This window comes from Oncorhynchus nerka, linkage group LG22 (genome assembly GCF_034236695.1).
Source record: "Oncorhynchus nerka isolate Pitt River linkage group LG22, Oner_Uvic_2.0, whole genome shotgun sequence".
NCBI classification, from domain to species: domain Eukaryota; kingdom Metazoa; phylum Chordata; class Actinopteri; order Salmoniformes; family Salmonidae; genus Oncorhynchus; species Oncorhynchus nerka.
The window spans coordinates 20686564-20704853 of record NC_088417.1 but is presented as its reverse complement, the minus strand read 5'-3'; the positions used below and the strand labels follow the sequence as shown (position 1 = coordinate 20704853).

Sequence of the window (18290 nt, the reverse complement as noted above, 5' to 3'; positions counted from 1 at the left end):
TTTTTTTGACAAAAATAGGCCTACATCATTGAACGGATACAAATATTTAATGACGAATGAAATGAGTATAAAATACAAAGCGGATATCAACGCCGCTTGAAATCGCTGAACTTCAGTGCTTTCAGGAGATGAGGGAAGCAGAGGAGATCACGTGAGAAACCGGATTCCACTGTTCGAGCAGGCTAGGCTCACAACTGCATAGCCCTCAAGACTCTTGGCAGCGTCTTTTATCTTTCCCACCAAATCCTGAAAACAAAGTCACATACACAGTCGGTACTCTTCCAAACAGAGAATGACGGAAAGTTTAAATCACACACCATTTAATGGTTTCCCCTCACGTACTGGAGGAGTTTGGACCACTGTTGAGTGTAAATTATAACCTTGCCTCAGTCTGAATCCTGTCAATTAGATTACCAGGATAGTTTGCACTGAAACCTGCCAGGGTGAGAGTCAATTCCATTTAAATTCATAACGGAATAGTCTTCACAGTAGGCCTGAGTACAATTCGTTCATTTGTGAATGTATTTTTGATTAATTCTAAGGATGTTCAGGTCAACTGAAATTTAATGCAACCGTTCTGGTTCACCTCATACCCCAAAGAAGGATAGATGGTGTTCCCGAACATACACATTACCAAACTTCCTTCCTCAGAACTGTGTCTTGGCAACAGGGTAAAAACATTTCTAAATATTTTTTTTCTGCCCCCTATTTCAATACTCTTAAACTAGCCACGAAGCGATAGCTACTACAGGACGTTAAAGCAGACAACCTCAAGTCACAGTGAAGATAGGTCTACAAAACATACGGGATTATGTTTACGTCGAACTCAATTGAAGGAAAAGTAAAAACAACATGTAACAAATTGAGACTTTTTTTAGGATAAGTTCATAGGCTACACTTAGATCGAGACATCACTGCCTGCCCTGTCACTCAGCGGTTATGCTTATTTCTTGGCATCACTATTCACACAGAAAGTAATGGATGGAAATACACAAATCGAGTGAATATTGAAAAAAATACGAAATACTCTGTTTTTCTGATAATTTATTTTTTAAAATTGTTTAACAAATGTGTAAAAAAAATGAAACAGTCTGCAGAACACTATTGAATGAGATTACTGCACATAGATTAAAATACACTGGAGCTATTTGCAAAGTCAGGTTTTAATCTCTGCTCAATGTGGCAGAAGTACATCTAAAACACAGATCACTGTTGAAAGACATGCTATTCAAGAAAAAGTTTAATAATCATTTAACAAACATCAAATATAACTAACATGACTTTATTTGTACTCATTCACGTGGACCTAACAGCTAGCCAATAATTATATACAGATCTGTAAAGTATGCCGATTTGGAAAATACAGTGTAGGCTATCTATTTAAATCAACTGCCACGTTCAAGAGTGCATGTAAAACATTAGACTTTCTGTGAAATTACCCTATTCAACTAATGGTGAACCCCACATTCTATATAGGCTGCAACAAAACATTAGCTACCTGAAGTTGTTCCATAGTACAGCAAAAAAAGGACTTCTTCCGACGATCCTCCGTTGTTGATATTCTGTAAAAGTATAGGCTTACGTTTGTAATGATGACAAGTTTAGATCATTGGGTTCTGGAAAGGGACATACCTCAACGTTTAATGAAATCAGATAGGACGGCTCGTTGACCTCATGCACATGCCCGTTCTGTCATGGAAACAAAATATGTTAGGGCTACGAAGTAACCAGAAGACCTCTAAACCATAATTATCCGATTCTATTGTAGTTTATTATTACCAACCAATACCTTGATAACACCAGGCGCCATGACACGTCGTTGATATGAGGAGGGCATCTCCCTATACTAAAAGGACAACCAAAATACAGATTTACCAATGGGCTACAGATGCACACAATAGGCCTATATTAAACACATATATTTACAAGGCAAGAAGCATGCATACAGGAACTCATGAATACCGATTTATAAAGGCTGTTCAACGATAACCTTATGCATTAAAAACCTTTGTTTGTTTAACCCAGAGTCATTCCACATATTAGGCTAAGTGATCATATTACGTGTGTTAAAATCAAACAGCAAAACATCTTGTCGCGGATGGAGCCCTATGGGGAACAGGGCAACACTTTTCAGCATTCTGAAGCTTGGTTGTCAGGAGGGAGACAAAAGGGGGCAATCGTGGTGATTAATTACAATGTAAAAGCAACTATCAATGCGCTACAAACAAACGCTCATCGTAAAAGAACTGCGCTTTCTCCAAAGAAAATAAACCGATTCAAAGTTTGTGAAACAAATTGTCATGTCACATTTGCAGGTTAATTCACTAATCTTAAAACGGTTACACGTCACAAATAAATTTGACCCGAGTTAGGCTAGGTCCATTCCCTAGTCTGCTGCACTCTATGAAAGTGAAGCATAAAACAATTGAAGAGATATTGTCAAGCACATTGACCATTTCTATACACTTTTTGTAGCTCAGCTGGTTGAGCATGGTGCTTGTAAAGCCAGGGTAGTGGGTTTGATTGCCGGGATCACCCAAATGTACAATTTATGCACGCATGACTAAGTGATTTTGGATAAAAGCATCTGCTAAATAATATACACACACATAGGACAAAAATATAAAAGCAACATGCAATAATTTCTAAGATTTTACTGAATTAAAGTTCATATGAGTGAATCAGTAAATTGAAATAAATTCATTCGGCCCTAATCTATGATTTCACATGACTGGGAATACAGACATGCCTCTGTTGGTCACATATACCGTTCAAAAAAATTGCCATTGATAAAATACAATTGTGTTCGTTGTCAGTAGTGCCCATACCATTACCCAACCATGGGGCACTCGGTTCACAGCATTGACATCAGCAAACCTCTCTCCCCACACAACAGCATACACGTGGTCCATGATTGTGAGGCCAGTTGGATGTACTGTCAAATTCTCTAAAATGTTGGAGGCGGCTTATGGTAGAAAAATTAACATTCAATAATCTGGCAACAGCTCTGGTGGCCCTTCCTGCAGTCAGCATGTCAATTGCACACTCCCTCAAAATTGAGACATCTGTGGCATTGTGTTGTGTGACAAAACTGCACATTTTAGAGTGGCCCTTTATTGTAAACTAATTTGTGCACAACATTTGTGAGAAAAGCTTTGTGTGCATATGGAAAATGTCTGGGATCTTTTATTTCAGCTCATGAAACATGAGACCAACACTTTACATGTTGCGTTTATATTTTTGTTCAGTGAACTAAATCTGTCAAATAACTGCAAATAATGCAAAGCAAGATTATTAAATTGACTCATCTATATTTCCTGATGACACACAAAGCTTTCAAACAAAAATTGGTGGTTCATTTAAAATGTAACTGTTCAATACATTTGAAATAAAAACCATAAAACTGTTATTACCCAACTTCAAACAAACTTTAATTATATATATATATAATGAAAACCCCCTATATTGTTTTATTGTTCACATTTTTTTTAGACTGCCCTTGATGTTTCAATGGGGATGGATATGTGTATTGGGGAAGATATATAATATGACTGGAAAAGTTCAATAGCGTGGATTTATAACATTTGTAGATCTTCAGATGTTAATGAAGTGTAAACTGCATGGTCAACGTGATGTTCCATGAGCCATATAGAGAACCCATAACAAAAATGTAAGGCTCCGATAAGGTCTTGTTTGTGTCTGCATTGTTGGCATGTGTTAGTTAGGATGTGACTATGTTCCCACAGTTTACAAACTACTATCTCTGTACAAACAGACAATGTAGTGTTTTATATTTAAATCTAATACTTTAAAATCAAGTATATTTGTCCAGTCAACACTTTAGCCACAATAACCCCATAGTCATGAATTATGGCATTTCAAATAGGCTGACTGGAAATGAAAACATCAGAAAAAGTTACCCTGACAATAGAATTTCCACATCACTTTTATATTTCTGGAAGAAAAAAAAAGAGTCCGTTTGGGGTTGAGATCTGGTATGGATTTGCATTTCTTTGCAATAAGGTAATTAAGATGTTATAAAAAATAATAAGGTAGTCATCACCTGGTATGTGATGTAGAATACATATATTCTCTCCGCATCAAACCTAACATCCTCCAGGCACAAGCTGTAATGACAAAATCAGCTCCATCATTTATCAATATATTCATCATAATTAAGTCCCTTTCACCTCATGTAGGCCTACGGATTTTATTTAGCAGGTGAAGTGGAATGCTCTTGATAACAGAGTGCTCCACACTCACACTTGACTTCTTCTACTACTTGGACTAACTTTGCTGATAGCTATTATATTGAAGAAAAATGTACTTACTATGACAGAGATATGTAGTTGTCCCACCTAGCTGTTTTAAATAGGCAATTCCACCGCTTTTCAACCTAATTTTCATTATCTCCAGCACAATACCAGTGTGTACATATGCATGTGAAAATTGTGTATTTAGACATTTTGTAGAAAACAATAAAGTTCAAAAGTTCAACTCGATGAAATTATCAAAGTTATAACATTTATAACAGTGATTTTCAAACAGATTTACAGTGATGTTGGGATTAAGAAAACTGCAATGAGTTTCTAATCAGAGGGAGTTTCCCCCCCACTTTTAATCATACCTTGTGATAACACAAGCTAGGTTTCAATTGGGGACAGATTTTCATGCAAATATTCTAAAATCCACAAAGAAAATATGCACATTTTCCCACCACAAAAACAGTTGCGTTAAATAGCAAATGTGCCTACTCTATAATCTTGGCACCTGCGCTCTAGCCAACAGCTCGCAGATACTGTGTGGTTAGGCTAGTCTACATGAGATTATTATGGATAAGAGCAAGAATGTTTATTTGTCAAACAGCAGTCAAGTATCTATCATCTTGTCACCAGAATAAGACCATTGATATTTATTGGAAAGGAGGATCAAGATCACAGGGCGGTGAAAGTGCATGGTGAAGTCTCCTGTATAACATATTTAATCTGTAGCCTAATAAACTGCATGCTTTCCCGAGTTACTGTGAGAGGACCACTTAACTTGGATATGATTGTTATTTCAATATTTACGCATAAAAACGTTTCCATCTCCATTTCTGACATACTTTACAAAAATATCCCACAATGTCAAAGGAACAAGTTATCTGTCTGCTTTCATGAAATTGTACCAAAACTGTCAGTTTCCATCACAGCTGTCCTGATTTGTTTTGGTATAAAGTATGATTTTACTCACATAAAAGTGTAGATGGAAACATTCTTCTCTTTAACCATTTTTTAGGGCCCTTATCTTTTTAACCACAGATCATAGAAACGTGCTGTTTTCACATATGTAGACACTGGTTTGGTGCTGAGATAATAAATAGGGGCTTGAAAAGTGGCAGAATTGCCCTTTAAGATGAATGCACTACCTGTAAGTCGCTCTGGTAAGAGAGTCTGTTAAATGACAAATGTATTATTTTCTAAACTTGACCCTAGTCTCTGGGGGACGAGATTAATTATTTAATAACTTCAGAGAGGTCAACCTCCATTAGCAATAATATAGCAGGACAAACCAAGCGTTACCTTACAGTGGATTTGTCCACGTTTTGTTTGACCCCCTCCAGTATGCAGGTGGTGGCAGATGAATTCAGGTTGATCTATGATCAGAAAAAAAACATTGACCAGTTATTTATTCATTAAAAAAATAAATTTGAACCTTTATTTAACTAGGCAAGTCAGTTAACAACAAGTTCTTATTTTAAATGACGGCCTAGGAACAGTGGCTTTACCTGCCTGTTCAGGGGCAGAACGACAGATTTTGTACCTTGTCAGCTCGGGGTTTGAACTTGCAACCTTCCGGTTACTCGTCCAACGCTCTAACCACTAGGCTACCCTGCTGCCCCTATCACACATATCGTAAAGAAAAAAATACACTCAAACTAAATAAATATATATATATATATTTTAAAATGGTATTAGTCCACTGTTAATACCTATCAAGTGGACTAATTTTTAAAAAAATAGCTAAATATATTTTGAGAGGATTTTTCCTTTAACTGTAGCCGAATGTCTCGGCAAGCTTTTATAGTGGGTCTAATTAAACAATAAGGCACGAGCAGTTTATAAGGTTAGCATTTTATAATAGCAACATGGCACCTTGGAGGTCCGTGGTATATGGTCATTATACCACGGCTAAGGGCTGTATACAGGTACTCCGCATTACATCCTACATAAGAACAGCCCTTAGCCGTGATATATTGGCCATATACCCCCTCATGCCTTATTGTTTAATTAAAGTATATCATCTAGTTCTAATAACCTAAACGTTTATACATACAGAGACGCAAATTACTAACAGCAAGGTGCGTACACGAACACACACACAATGAATGAAACAATTTAGGCTACGACTAGAAATATATGATTAAAATCCCATTTAGTCACTAGGGAGCACCTTTTTAGTTCCAGATTGCTTCCTACATTTTCTAACCTATTTTGGAAAAAAATGTAGCCTAGCCTACATTCTCAGTTATTTATTCTTTAACTAGGTAAGTCAGTTAAAAACAAATTCTTATTTACAATGACGGCCTACCGGGGAACAGTTCAGGGGCAGAACGACAGATTTTGTACCTTGTCAGTTCGGGGATTTGACCCAGCAACATTTCGGTTACTGGCCCAAAGTTCTAACCACTAACTTTGGCTACCTGCCGCCCCAAAATTGCTACTACTTGGTGAGCAAACTCACTGTTCGCCTGGGTACACGTTGTTGTAGCCTGATCAATAGTCATATTTACTATAACTACCACTTGAAACATAAAAGATGCTAACACTGTTACATTTGATTCATTTCAGATCCACGGGTGTTAAAAAAAATCTATCGTGCATTCCACATTTTTCAAAACGAGCCTCCAAGTCAAACTGGGAAGAAACCGGAAGCTGTGAAAGAAGCATAAATAAAAGGCGACGGTGGAGAGAGAGCAGGCTTACCGAGAACACTACGGTCGGCATGGGCGGTTAGCGAGCTGCGAAAGGTTAATTATATCAACACAGAGGAGGTCTTCAGGTCGAAAAGCGACGGGTCTGCTAGAGACTGCAGCCCTTTCTGCACCGACTCAGACAACTCCATTTTGAAACAGAAACAACTCACGAAACCGGATCACGTGACGTAATCAGCTGACACTACATGCAGGGGAGAGGGCAAAGCTCACATAGCGTTCATTCACCGCTCGTGATGGAGTGAAAAAAATCTACAGCTCCACAATGTATCACGTCTGTTTGTTTCATTTAGGCTACAGTATCTTTCATTGAGAACAAAATAAATATAGGCATAGTTTATTCTCATATAGGTCTAAATCATTTGCAGGATTGGGCATGTGAGGCTATAGGATGGAGCCACTGCATATTTTGTTGCATCATCAAATCAAATGTTATTTGTCACATGCTTCGTAAACAACAGGTGTAGACTAACAGTGAAATAATTACTTACGACCCTTCCCAACAATGTAGAGAGAACAAATATATAAATAATAGCAAAAAATAGATACAATAAATACACAATGAGTAACGATAACCTGTCTTATATACACGGGTACCAGTACCGAGTCCAAGTGTAGGGATACGAGGTAATTGAGGTAGATATGTACACATAGCAGTGGAGGCTGCTGAGGGGAGGACGGCTCATAATAATGGCTGGAACGGAGTGACCAACCTCATGTGACATATAGGTAGGGATAAAGTGACTAGGCAATTGAATAGCTAATAAACAGTAACAGCATCGTATGTGATGAGTCAAAAACGTTAGCGCAAAAAGAGTCAATGCAGATAGTTAAATAGTTAACCAAGACTAACTATTTAGCAGTCTTATGACTTGAGGGTAGAAACTGTTCATGGTCCTGTCATTTCCAAAGGTCTTAGATGGGGTCCTGATAGGAGTCACATTATTGCATTCAGAAAAGCTTTGAGGGTAGAGTAATAAAGTAGGCATACTCTTAACTTTGGTCTGGACCTTAAGTGTAGCATGCTTCTGAAGACAGGGCAGCGATTCCCCAAACTCTTTTGGATCCTTACATGGATCTTGTTTCCCTTAATTGAAAATCTGTTTTTTTAACCCAGAGGAAGGCCCATCATGTTTAGACTAATTAGGCTATCTGAATAGATATTTTAAGGAGTGAGTTGCATTGATTGAAGGTAGTCTGGTGGTAAAACAATATTCAGAAAACCACCCCAAAGACAATATAGATATTTAAAATTCTCTCTGAAAAACCTTGTTTCTGATGCAGATGGGGAGAATGGGTTGTCCATGACTGGACTGGCATCAGACAGACACCTATACCAGAGCAGTGTGTCTAGGGTTTAGAAAGACAACCTGGAGCTGATCAAGGTCAAAGTTCATGACCTCTCACCTGGCTGGCTCTCAGGTGTCATCCCAGACTGTGCAAAGGCCCCCCAACTTTTTTTTACATTCATTTTTTATTTGCCAATATCCAAATATAGGATAAACATTTAGTATTGCAAATTGTATTGTTGTTCTTTTCAGAACAATAGGAGATAACTGAAGTATTTATGTCTTCATGAGAACTCGTTTTAGTTTTGTTTTACTCAGTAACAACCTGAGTTGTTAACACTTGTCTTTTTAGTCTCTGGGGGCTATAGGCACACATCTCAGCAAAACCCGTTTTTGACACTGGACTTCTTATTTAGCTTTTTTTTATTTTTTACTTGTCTATCTGGCTCGGTCCCAGCGCTTTATATCCTCTCTAACTTGCCCACTTTTGTCCTCGGGATTCCGGCTGACCATTAATCAACCGCGAGCACAAATATTAATCTAAATTTGGCCCCTCTCCCAGTCACGCCTCGAGCAGAAGGTCAATAATCGAATCTGCATAAATCTGCATTATACCACTGACCGATTTCCAATTATCAGCACCAGTCAGAATAGCATAGCCTATATAGCCAAGATGTACATAATAATAACTTTCAAAGAAAGAAAAAAAAATGCGTTGGGTGTAGGCCTACAGCCTAATCAATAGACTATGCTCTCCACATCCAAAAAGTCAAAACAATTCATTCACATCCGTTTACTTCATATATTAATTTTTGCTGTTAGATGTTTGGTAAAATCTTGCCTGATACAGTTTCCAGGTGATTCCCCAAACAGAAGAGGCCTTTATAGCCTATTCTAACGGCTCCTATTTCTGGACAAAAGCAAGGTAGGCATATAGTGTTAATATCAAAATCGAAAGTTGTTTTTTAGTAGAAGTTCTCGTTTAAAAAGTTCATTCATTTCAATTGGTGCCTCAGGCCATCGTAATTTAACGTTGGATATCACTGATGAAATGTGTTTTGTCTAAATCTGAATTTATCAAAACCCCAGCTCATTCTTTTATAGGATGACGTTGTCAGTTTAGCCACACTGACCATACACAAACTGAAGTCATTGAATATACTAGACCTTTCCAAACCGTTATTTTAGTATTTTTCAGTCGCCTAGTCATGATTGTGAGAGGCTAGGACTCGGGTGAATAGCTGCTAATGTGAAAGTAGAGATCAACAAGTTGTATGAAGGTTTTTTTAATGTATTTTGTTTAACATTTTACAACTTTTACTCTCTTTTATACTCTTAAATCAAGAAACAAACATAGGGCTTTGGAACCCTGAACATGTCTGGAACAGAGAGAGAGATGTTGTTTGTCGATATTGCCTTTATCAAACCAAGAAGCAAAATATTTTATATTCTTTTAAACAAAATATTATACGAACGTTTTTCTAAAGTCGATGACTAATAATCATATCGTCGTTTAATGGATGGTTTATTTCGCTTTCAATTCATCAGCTGAAAAATAGTAAGGGGTCATCGAATAGTTCTGACAACCCAAACTAACCTCACTCACATTAATCAGAATAAAAATATCCTACACACTGCGGGCCCAGAGAGTATTAACTCGACAACATGTGAAATATATATTAAATAGGTCTACAAGCAAACGAGTGTAGAAAAAAAACTAGTGGAAACGTACAAGGGGTCCTACTGTGCTAAATATAAGATTCTTTAACTTGCTCCTTTAGTTTTCAAAGATGTTGTTATATTTTAATGAGGATGTATCGTAAATTGTAACTATTATCCCATAATCAGTGAAGGACAAAAGCTCTGTGGCATAAATTGTCGGGTTGGTCAATAATGGCAGGTATCACGGACCCACAATAAATACATGCATTTGGGCCTAATATGGTTCAACGTAATCTAAGTAATATGATTAAATGAAAAGTAATGAAAGTATAATTAGACTTCTGATCTAAAGACAGCCCATGCGTTTCAATCAACTCAAAACGTTTTAATTGAAGATAGGCCTATACAGTATATGGTCTTGCAATACTTTAACCAATGCTCTAAAGTGTTGATTAAATCATGGCACGTGACATTGGTGGATTGCTTTATAAATAAATCAACGATTATTTATTCACATTAATATACATTTTCTTTATTAACCACCTAGCCTACACATAGGTATGTGTTAATTATCTGTTAATGATCAAATTGATTAATTATGACTTAATGTGAATATCTTTACCATGTTTAGTTTTGGATGAAAGTGAAAAGTTCTGAGGGGAGACTTGATGTTGTTATTTTCTGTTTTAAACGTTCACACCAGTAGAAATATACTTTTTCGAGCTGAAAGACGATGGCCAGAACTTACCTATGATGTTGCATAAGGATTTAGGTCAATAAGTCATCGTCTTAGTCAAAGTGTGATATATTTGGTTTTGAAGTGACAACTGCCCACTTCGTGCAAATTCGCCTGAATGCGGAGTATTGTACTATGATATGATGCACACATTATTTTCAGCCTATATTTTGTTTCAGAGCCGGGTTTTATTTGAATGTTACCACCCACCAGTATCACAGTGTTTACTAATCAGGAACAGCTGCAAAATTATTCCTGATTGCGACTGAGATTAGCCTTTAGTCCACTTGACCGCTTGAGCCATGGAGCAAATGAAAATAGGGTGTGCAAATGTATGTTTCTGCACCTCCACTATTTTTTTTACCAGAAAAGTATAATAATTCATTAGATAATTTGTAAATGTTCACCTATTTTGGAGCTACTCTGTATAAAATATACAGTACCAGTCAAATGTTTGCAGCCCAAATAAATGCTTCACAGAGTTTAAGTTACAGACACATCTCAACATCAACTGTCCAGAGGAGACTGTCTGAATCAGGCCTTCATGGTCAAATTTCTGCAAAGAAACCACTACTAAAGGACACCAATAATAAGAAGAGACTTACTTGGGCCAAGAAACACAAAAATAGACATTCGACCGGTGGAAATCTGTCCTTTGGTCTGATGAGTCCAAATTTGAGATTTGTGGTTCCAACTGCCGTGTCTTTGTGAGATGTAGAGTAGTGGAACGGATGATCTCTGCATGTGTGATTCCCGCCGTGAAGCATGGAGGAGGAGGTGTGATGGTGTGGGGGTGCTTTGCTGGTGACACTGTCTGTGATGTATTTAAAATTCAAGGCACACGTAACCAGCATGGCTACCACAGCATTCTGCAGCGATTCGCCATCCCATCTTGTTTGCGCTTAGTGGGACTATCATTTGTTTTTTCAACAGGACACTGACCCAAAACACACCTCAAGGCTGTGTAAAGGATATTTGACCAAAAAGGAGAGTGATGGAGTGCTGCATCAGATGACCTGGCCTCCACATTCACCCGACCTGAACCCAATTGAGATGGTTTGGGATGAGTTGGACCGCAGAGTGAAGGAAATGCAGCCAACAAGTGCTCAGCATATGTGGGAACTCCTTCAAGAATGTTGGAAAAGCATTCCAGGTGACTACCTCATGAAGTTGGTTGAGAGAATGCCAAGAGTGCAAAGCTGTCATCAAGGCGAAGGGTGGCTACTTTGAAGAATCTAAAATCTAAAATACATTTTGATTTGTTTAACACTTTTTTGGTTACTACATGATTCCATGTGTTATTTCATTGTTTTCACGAAAGCTTTGCTTCCCCTCAGGCTTCTCTGCTTTGATTGGTGTAAAGTTAACTCTTTGGTTATTCTGAGTGGCATAGCGGTCTAAGGCACTGTATCGCAGTGCTAGAGGCATCACTACAGACCCGGGTTCGAACCAGGGCTGTATCACAACAAGCCGTGATCCCGAGTCCTATAGGGTGGCACACAATTGGCCCAACGTCGTTGTTGGCCGGGGTAGGCCGTCATTGTAAATATGAATTTGTTCTTATCTGACTTTCCTAGTTAAATAAAGGTAACAAAATACAAAATAAATACAAAAATAGAAATTACAAGTGTCTTTCCAGATAGAAGATTCAAGGAACTTATAGCTAGCTACATGTCATTTGCAGCATGCATGATGATGAGCAAAGTGACTGTAGCCTATAATTTCAATTCCCCTGTGAGAACCATGGGCACAGGCAGACTTGGCTTTGCTGTACCGCAGCCAAAGCCTGCCAGCAGCCTATGCCTACCAAAGGGTGCACCGTGTCCATTCAAATTTAGAAAAACACATATGAGCTATCTTTCAATAGTTATCCATATTACCAGAGTTTCATCTAATTCTTTCTAACTATTTCTATGGCGGATTTGCAGACACAATTTATGGAATATGTCCAAACTTTGGAAATAACAAGAGTAGGTGGCGAAGTCAAAGAAAGGCCAGTCGTTTCCATCTGTGGCTAAATTTTCCCTAAATCAATCTTTATAATAACAATAATGGATTGGATTTATATAGCGCTTTTCTGCTAACTGAGGTATTCAAAGCACAGTACATAGTAAGGGGGGAACTCACCTCATCCATCATCAATGTGTGGCACCCACCTGGGTGATGCATGCCAGAACACTCACCACACATCAGCTAGCATTGTGGAGAGGAGTGATACTGTATATGCTATTTAGGAATGAGGGGGTGATTAGGTGGCTATGATGGAAATGAGCCAGGTTGGGAATTTACAAGAGACACACCTCTGTGATGCTGAACATGCCAAACTCCGCAGAGCTTGGGTGGGACAGGTGTATTTCTCATCTTTCAAATCAAACAGTAGAGGCACAGCCATACTTATCCATAAAAATGTTCCATTCATAATTGACAAAAACATATCTGATCCAGAGGGGAGATTTATTTTGATAACTGGGTCACTATATGGTCAACCAATTACTATATTAAACATATACGCCCCTAACACAGATACTCCTGCCTTCATGTCAAAAATTATAACCCTGTTCAATGAGCATTGTGTCTCCTTTGGCGTGGTGGCCGGAGATTTTAATTGTACCCTTGACCCAACCCTAGACAAATCATCTCAAGTCCCCACCACAAATCCTAGATCTGCAAAGATGTTGAAAGAGATGGGACTGATAGATATCTGGAGAGAGACTAATAGCTCAACTATGGACTATACATACTACTCTAATGTCTATAACACCTACTCCCGTATAGATTACATTTTTATCCCAAAGAGTTTCATAAATTCAGCCACTTGTACAATCGGACCCATAGCACTTTCAGATCACGCCTTTGTCCACCTCCGTTTTGACCTCTGCAAAAACTTCCCGAGGTCAAAGAGCTGGAAATTCAACACCTCCATGCTATCAAATGACGTGTTCCATACATTGGTAACTACATGGATAGACAACTACACACAAGACAATAAAGATTCTCCTGTTTCTCCGGCCACAATGTGGGACGCTGCTAAAGCCACACTAAGAGGTCATCTAATTGCATATGCTTCCTCTAAGAAAAAAGCAATGGAAGCATACAGGCTAGATCTTGAGAGGGAGCTGGAATGCTGTGAAAAAATACATAAACAATCCCTAGACAGCACCTCCTGGAGTCATCTTAAAGCAGCCAAAGCCAAACTGAATTTGGACTACACTCGGGAGATAAAAAAATAAGTTTTCTTTACTAAACAGAAATACCATGAGTATAGCAATAGGCCCAGTAGATTGCTTGCTTACCAATTAAAAAAGGAGCAGTCAGAGTGTACAATCATGGCTATCCGAACAGCAGAGGACGAGGTCACATATGACCCAAAAAATATAAATGGAACTTTTCATGATTTTTACTGAAAACTATATACCTCTGAGAGAACACACGGAGGCAGAACTCCACTCTTTCCTAGAGGGAATCTCGCTACCTAAACTATCAGAGACTGACCAAGAAGATCTCAACTCCCCCTTCACTCCTGAGGAGATCCTGGAAGCAATTACCTCCATGCCACCTAATAAGTCCCCAGGCCCAGATGGATTCCCCGGAGAGTTCTACAAAGCTTTTTGGCCCCAGCTCAGCCCTATCTTCATGCCAATGCTGGAGGATTTTTGCAAAAACTGAGTTCTCCCAGACTCAATGCACACAGCTCGCATTACAGTGTTGCTAAAAAAGGACAAGGACCCCCTATCCTGTTCGTCCTTCCGGCCCATAAGCTTGTTGGATTTCGACTATAAAATAATTACCAAATTGCTTGCCAAAAGACTAAACACTCTTCTTCCCAAAATAATAAAAGCGGACCAAACTGGATTTATTAGAGACAGATACTCTTCTGATAACATTCGCCGTCTTTTTGATATTATTGATCAAGTAAACGCACAGAAGACCCCTGTCCTGCTGGCTTCACTGGATGCTGAGAAGGCGTTTGACAGGATGGAGTGGAGCTTTCTGTTTTCAGTCTTAGAAAAGTTCAATATGGGCCCAAATTTTATTAAATGGATCAAATCACTCTCATCCAAATGCCATGGTGACTACTAATGGACTGAACTCTGACAAATTCCCTCTGGAACGGGGCACAAGACAAGGGTGCTCGCTGTCCCCGCTGCTCTACTTGTTGTGGGCGGAGCCTCTGGCAGAGCTGATAAGGAGCAATCCAAGTATTATGGGTGTTTCTGCAGGCGGCCTGCAGCACAAGATTTCGCTTTACGCGGATGATGTCTTGCTCTACATATCCAACCCTGAGAAATCCCTCCCTCTCATTTTAGACACAATTGCCCAGTATGGCAAGTTTTCAGGTTATAAGATCAATTTTAACAAATCCACTGTCTGCCCTCTCAATATTACACTCACCAGCTCTATGAAGATACTTTGTCCTTTCCAATGGAAAACACAGGGGTTTCAATACCTCGGGATCTTCATAACACCAGATCTGAATAGCCTTTTTAAGGAAAATGATCTTCCACTCCTGGATCGAATCAAGAACGATCTCCAAACCTGGATCTCCCTCCCAATTAGCTTAGTAGGAAGAATTAATGTAATCCGTATGAACATCCTCCCTAGACTGAACTACTTATTTCAGATGCTCCCATGCTATCTCCCAGTTTCCTTCTTCAAAACAACTAACCAAAGCATCACCAAATTTATATGGGGCAATAAAAAACCTAGGATCATGTTTTCCACTCTATTGAAACCTGAATCTAAGGGTGGTCTTGCCCTTCCCTCCCTTCAATTGTACTACTGGTCTGCCCAAATCCACAACATGCTAACATGGATCACAAACAGACAAGAGTCAACGTGGATTCAGATAGAAGCCCAATCCTGTGGTTCATTGCCCTTAAGCTCAATTATATTCATGAATAACTTTAGTGAAGTGGGCAACATAGCCAAAACCTTTGTGATTTACAGCACCCTACTAGCGTGGAGGGACTGTAAGAAATACCTGGGCATTTCCTCCCAAATATGTTCTCACTTGCCTATAGTAGGCAACCCAGACTTGCCAAAAGCCCTGAGGGATGCCAACTTTAATCTTTGGCATACTCTAGGAATCAGGACCTTTTCAGACCTCTTTCATCAGAAAACCACTACACTGAAATCCTTTCAAGAGCTCTGCAGTGAATTCGATGTGCCAAGATCCCATTTTCTTTTTAAAATATCTTCAAATTAGACATGTAATTTCCTCATTTACCTCCAAGAGGAGGTTTAGAACTCAGTTGAATGAAGTTGAAACCCTTCTTGTCACAGCACAATCCATTAAAGGCTAAATATCTTACATCTATAGACTCCTTTCTGAGAAAGGAAGCTCCTCCTTTACTCCTTTGAAAATAATCTGGGAAAAGGACCTTGGTCTGACTATCAGTGATGAGTTATGGGCGGAGATTTGCGACAGGGTGTACTGCTCCTCTACCAGTGTAAAAATGAAAGAATCTAATTACACATTTTTGTACAAATTGTATTATACTCCTTTGAGATTCCATAGAATGAAAACAGATATGTCTCCTAACTGTAAAAGATGTACCTCTGAAAGTGGAACCTATATGCATGTATTTTGGAGCTGTAGAGAGATTGCCAGATTCTGGCAATCTGTACATACTGCTGCACAGAAAATACTAAAGGTACAGTTTGATATGACCCCGTGTATCTATCTTCTTAATGCCCAGCAGGACTTTGTTCTTGATCCTGACAGAGAAAATTTGCTTATGACTATTACATACTTTGCTAAGAAATGTATTCTTATATTGTGGGCCTCTAATACCCCTCCTACATTTAAAATGTGGATTGACCAGATTGTTGACTTTCTTCCTCTTGAAAAGCTTACTTATGACCTCCACAAGAGACAGCCCAAGTTTGATAGACTCTGGTCTCCACTATTCAACTATATTTCAAACTGGACAGAGTGAACGGGGTGACTAGGGAAATGCGCAGATACATGTTGTGTAAGGTACTGTAAAACCTAAAAACAAATTATTGGCCCGTCGTCTCAGCGAATGCTTGAAATAGCTGATAAGAACCTTGATAGTGCTGCTGCAAGTGGTATATGTTTTTTTGTGTGTTTTTATTTTAGTTTTTGAGTACATATGTATGTATATTTTAATTAATTTAACCTTTATTTTACTAGGCAAGTCAGTTAAGAACTAATTCTTATTTTCAATGACGGCCTAGGAACAGTGGGTTAACTGCCTGTTCAGGGGCAGAACGGCAGATTTGTACCTTGTCAGCTCAGGGATTTGAACTTGCAACCTTTTGGTTACTAGTCCAACACTCTAACCACTAGGCTGCCGCCCCATATGTGTGTATGTACGTATGTATGTATATATATATGCACCAAGGAAAATAAATAGATTAAGAAAAATAAATGTTTTTATTTGACTTTATCATTCATTTTATTTGTATTTTAATTTTTAATTTTTTCAAATGTATTATTATTTTTTGACTTTTTTTTTAAGCCTGTCACATCTGTGAATGTGGAATGTGTTTTGTTGGTTGATTGAAAAACAAGAAAACTTAATAAAACTTTAAATTGAAAAAAAAAAAAGATGGCCACACTATACCAATAGATGCTGGTATGCTGATGTGCTAAAATATGCTAAATATATTTTAAAATGCTTTTCTCATGAACCATAGGACCAAATTGCACCACATTTGGAATGTAGGACCGTGGCATGTCTTAACTTAGTTTGAGAAGCTAAGGGATTAGTAAAAAGAAGATGGCCGAGTTATTGACAAGTAAAACATCTGATTTTACATGTCCTTTTAAACCACTGTAAATCCACACCACAGTTTCCTATCAACTTGAAACTTGTCATTGCTATTATGGACCTCCCTAAGATGAACTACACTGAGTTGGCATTGATATACATATGAAAAAGTAACTATTAATAACTCATTTGCATATGTAATGGTAATGCTCAAAATCATCTTCTCCTCATGAACCATACATCATATTCACTCCACATTTGGTATTTAGATTCATTGCGTTAGTCTTTAATAGTTTGGAGAAAAATTGTTGCTACTTTCAAATATGGCAACACTGTAACTATAGATGCACGTTAGCACATATGCTAATGCAATTTTTTTTAAATCTTCCTCTCATGAACCATAAGTTAAACTGACTCCAAATTTGATATATGAGAATGATTAGTTGCTGCATTCAAAGTCAGACATGCTACACCCCTAGATGGCACCATATCACACCGGGGCTATAATACCTGAACCAATGGACATTTTATTTATTGAACCTTTATTTAACTAGGCAAGTCAGTTAAGAACAAATTCTTATTTAAAATGACAGCCTACCCCGGCCAATGCTGGGCCAATTGTGAGCCACCCTATAGGATTCTCAGTCACTGCCAGTTGTGATACAGTCTGGAATCAAACCAGGATCTGCAGTGACACCTCTTGCACTGAGATGCAGTGCCTTAGACGACTGGGCCACTTGGGCCATGAAATGTTATAAGTAACCTTATGTGTACACTGAGTGTACAAAACATTAGGAACACCTTCCTAATATTAAGTTGCATGCCCTTTTGCCCCCAGAACAACCTCAATTCATTGGGGCATGGACTACAAGGTGTTGAAAGTGTTCCACAGT

At 38.4% G+C, this 18290-nt stretch overlaps 1 protein-coding gene across 4 annotated transcripts; it reads right to left on the bottom strand.

Moving 5' to 3' along the window:
- Positions 1–28: 28 nt before the first annotated feature.
- commd3 (COMM domain containing 3) lies at positions 29–7115 on the bottom strand. Of its 4 annotated transcripts, XM_029626501.1 has the most exons (7): positions 6966–7115; positions 5562–5635; positions 4064–4127; positions 1790–1846; positions 1633–1689; positions 1499–1562; positions 29–246 (listed from the first exon to the last, which is right to left on the bottom strand). In XM_029626501.1, the coding sequence occupies exons 1-7, from the start codon at positions 6984–6986 to the stop codon at positions 206–208; spliced, it is 378 nt and encodes a 125-aa protein (XP_029482361.1). In that variant the 5' UTR covers positions 6987–7115; the 3' UTR covers positions 29–205. The 4 variants fall into 4 exon arrangements, 2 of the variants coding, with proteins under 2 accessions (XP_029482361.1, XP_029482362.1); XM_029626502.1 differs by lacking the exon at positions 1499–1562; XR_003859827.2 differs by lacking the exon at positions 29–246 and having other exon boundaries at positions 1028–1689; positions 5567–5635.
- Between the last annotated feature and the right edge of the window lie 11175 nt (positions 7116–18290).

Coding starts and splice junctions, on each gene's coding strand:
- commd3 (XM_029626501.1), bottom strand. CDS start 6,986: ATGCCGACCGTAGTGTTCTCG. Junction 5,636..6,965: donor TGCCGACCGTAGTGTTCTCG/GTAAGCCTGCTC, acceptor TTCTGATCATAG/ATCAACCTGAATTCATCTGC. Junction 1,847..4,063: donor TATTCTACATCACATACCAG/GTGATGACTACC, acceptor TTGTCCTTTTAG/TATAGGGAGATGCCCTCCTC.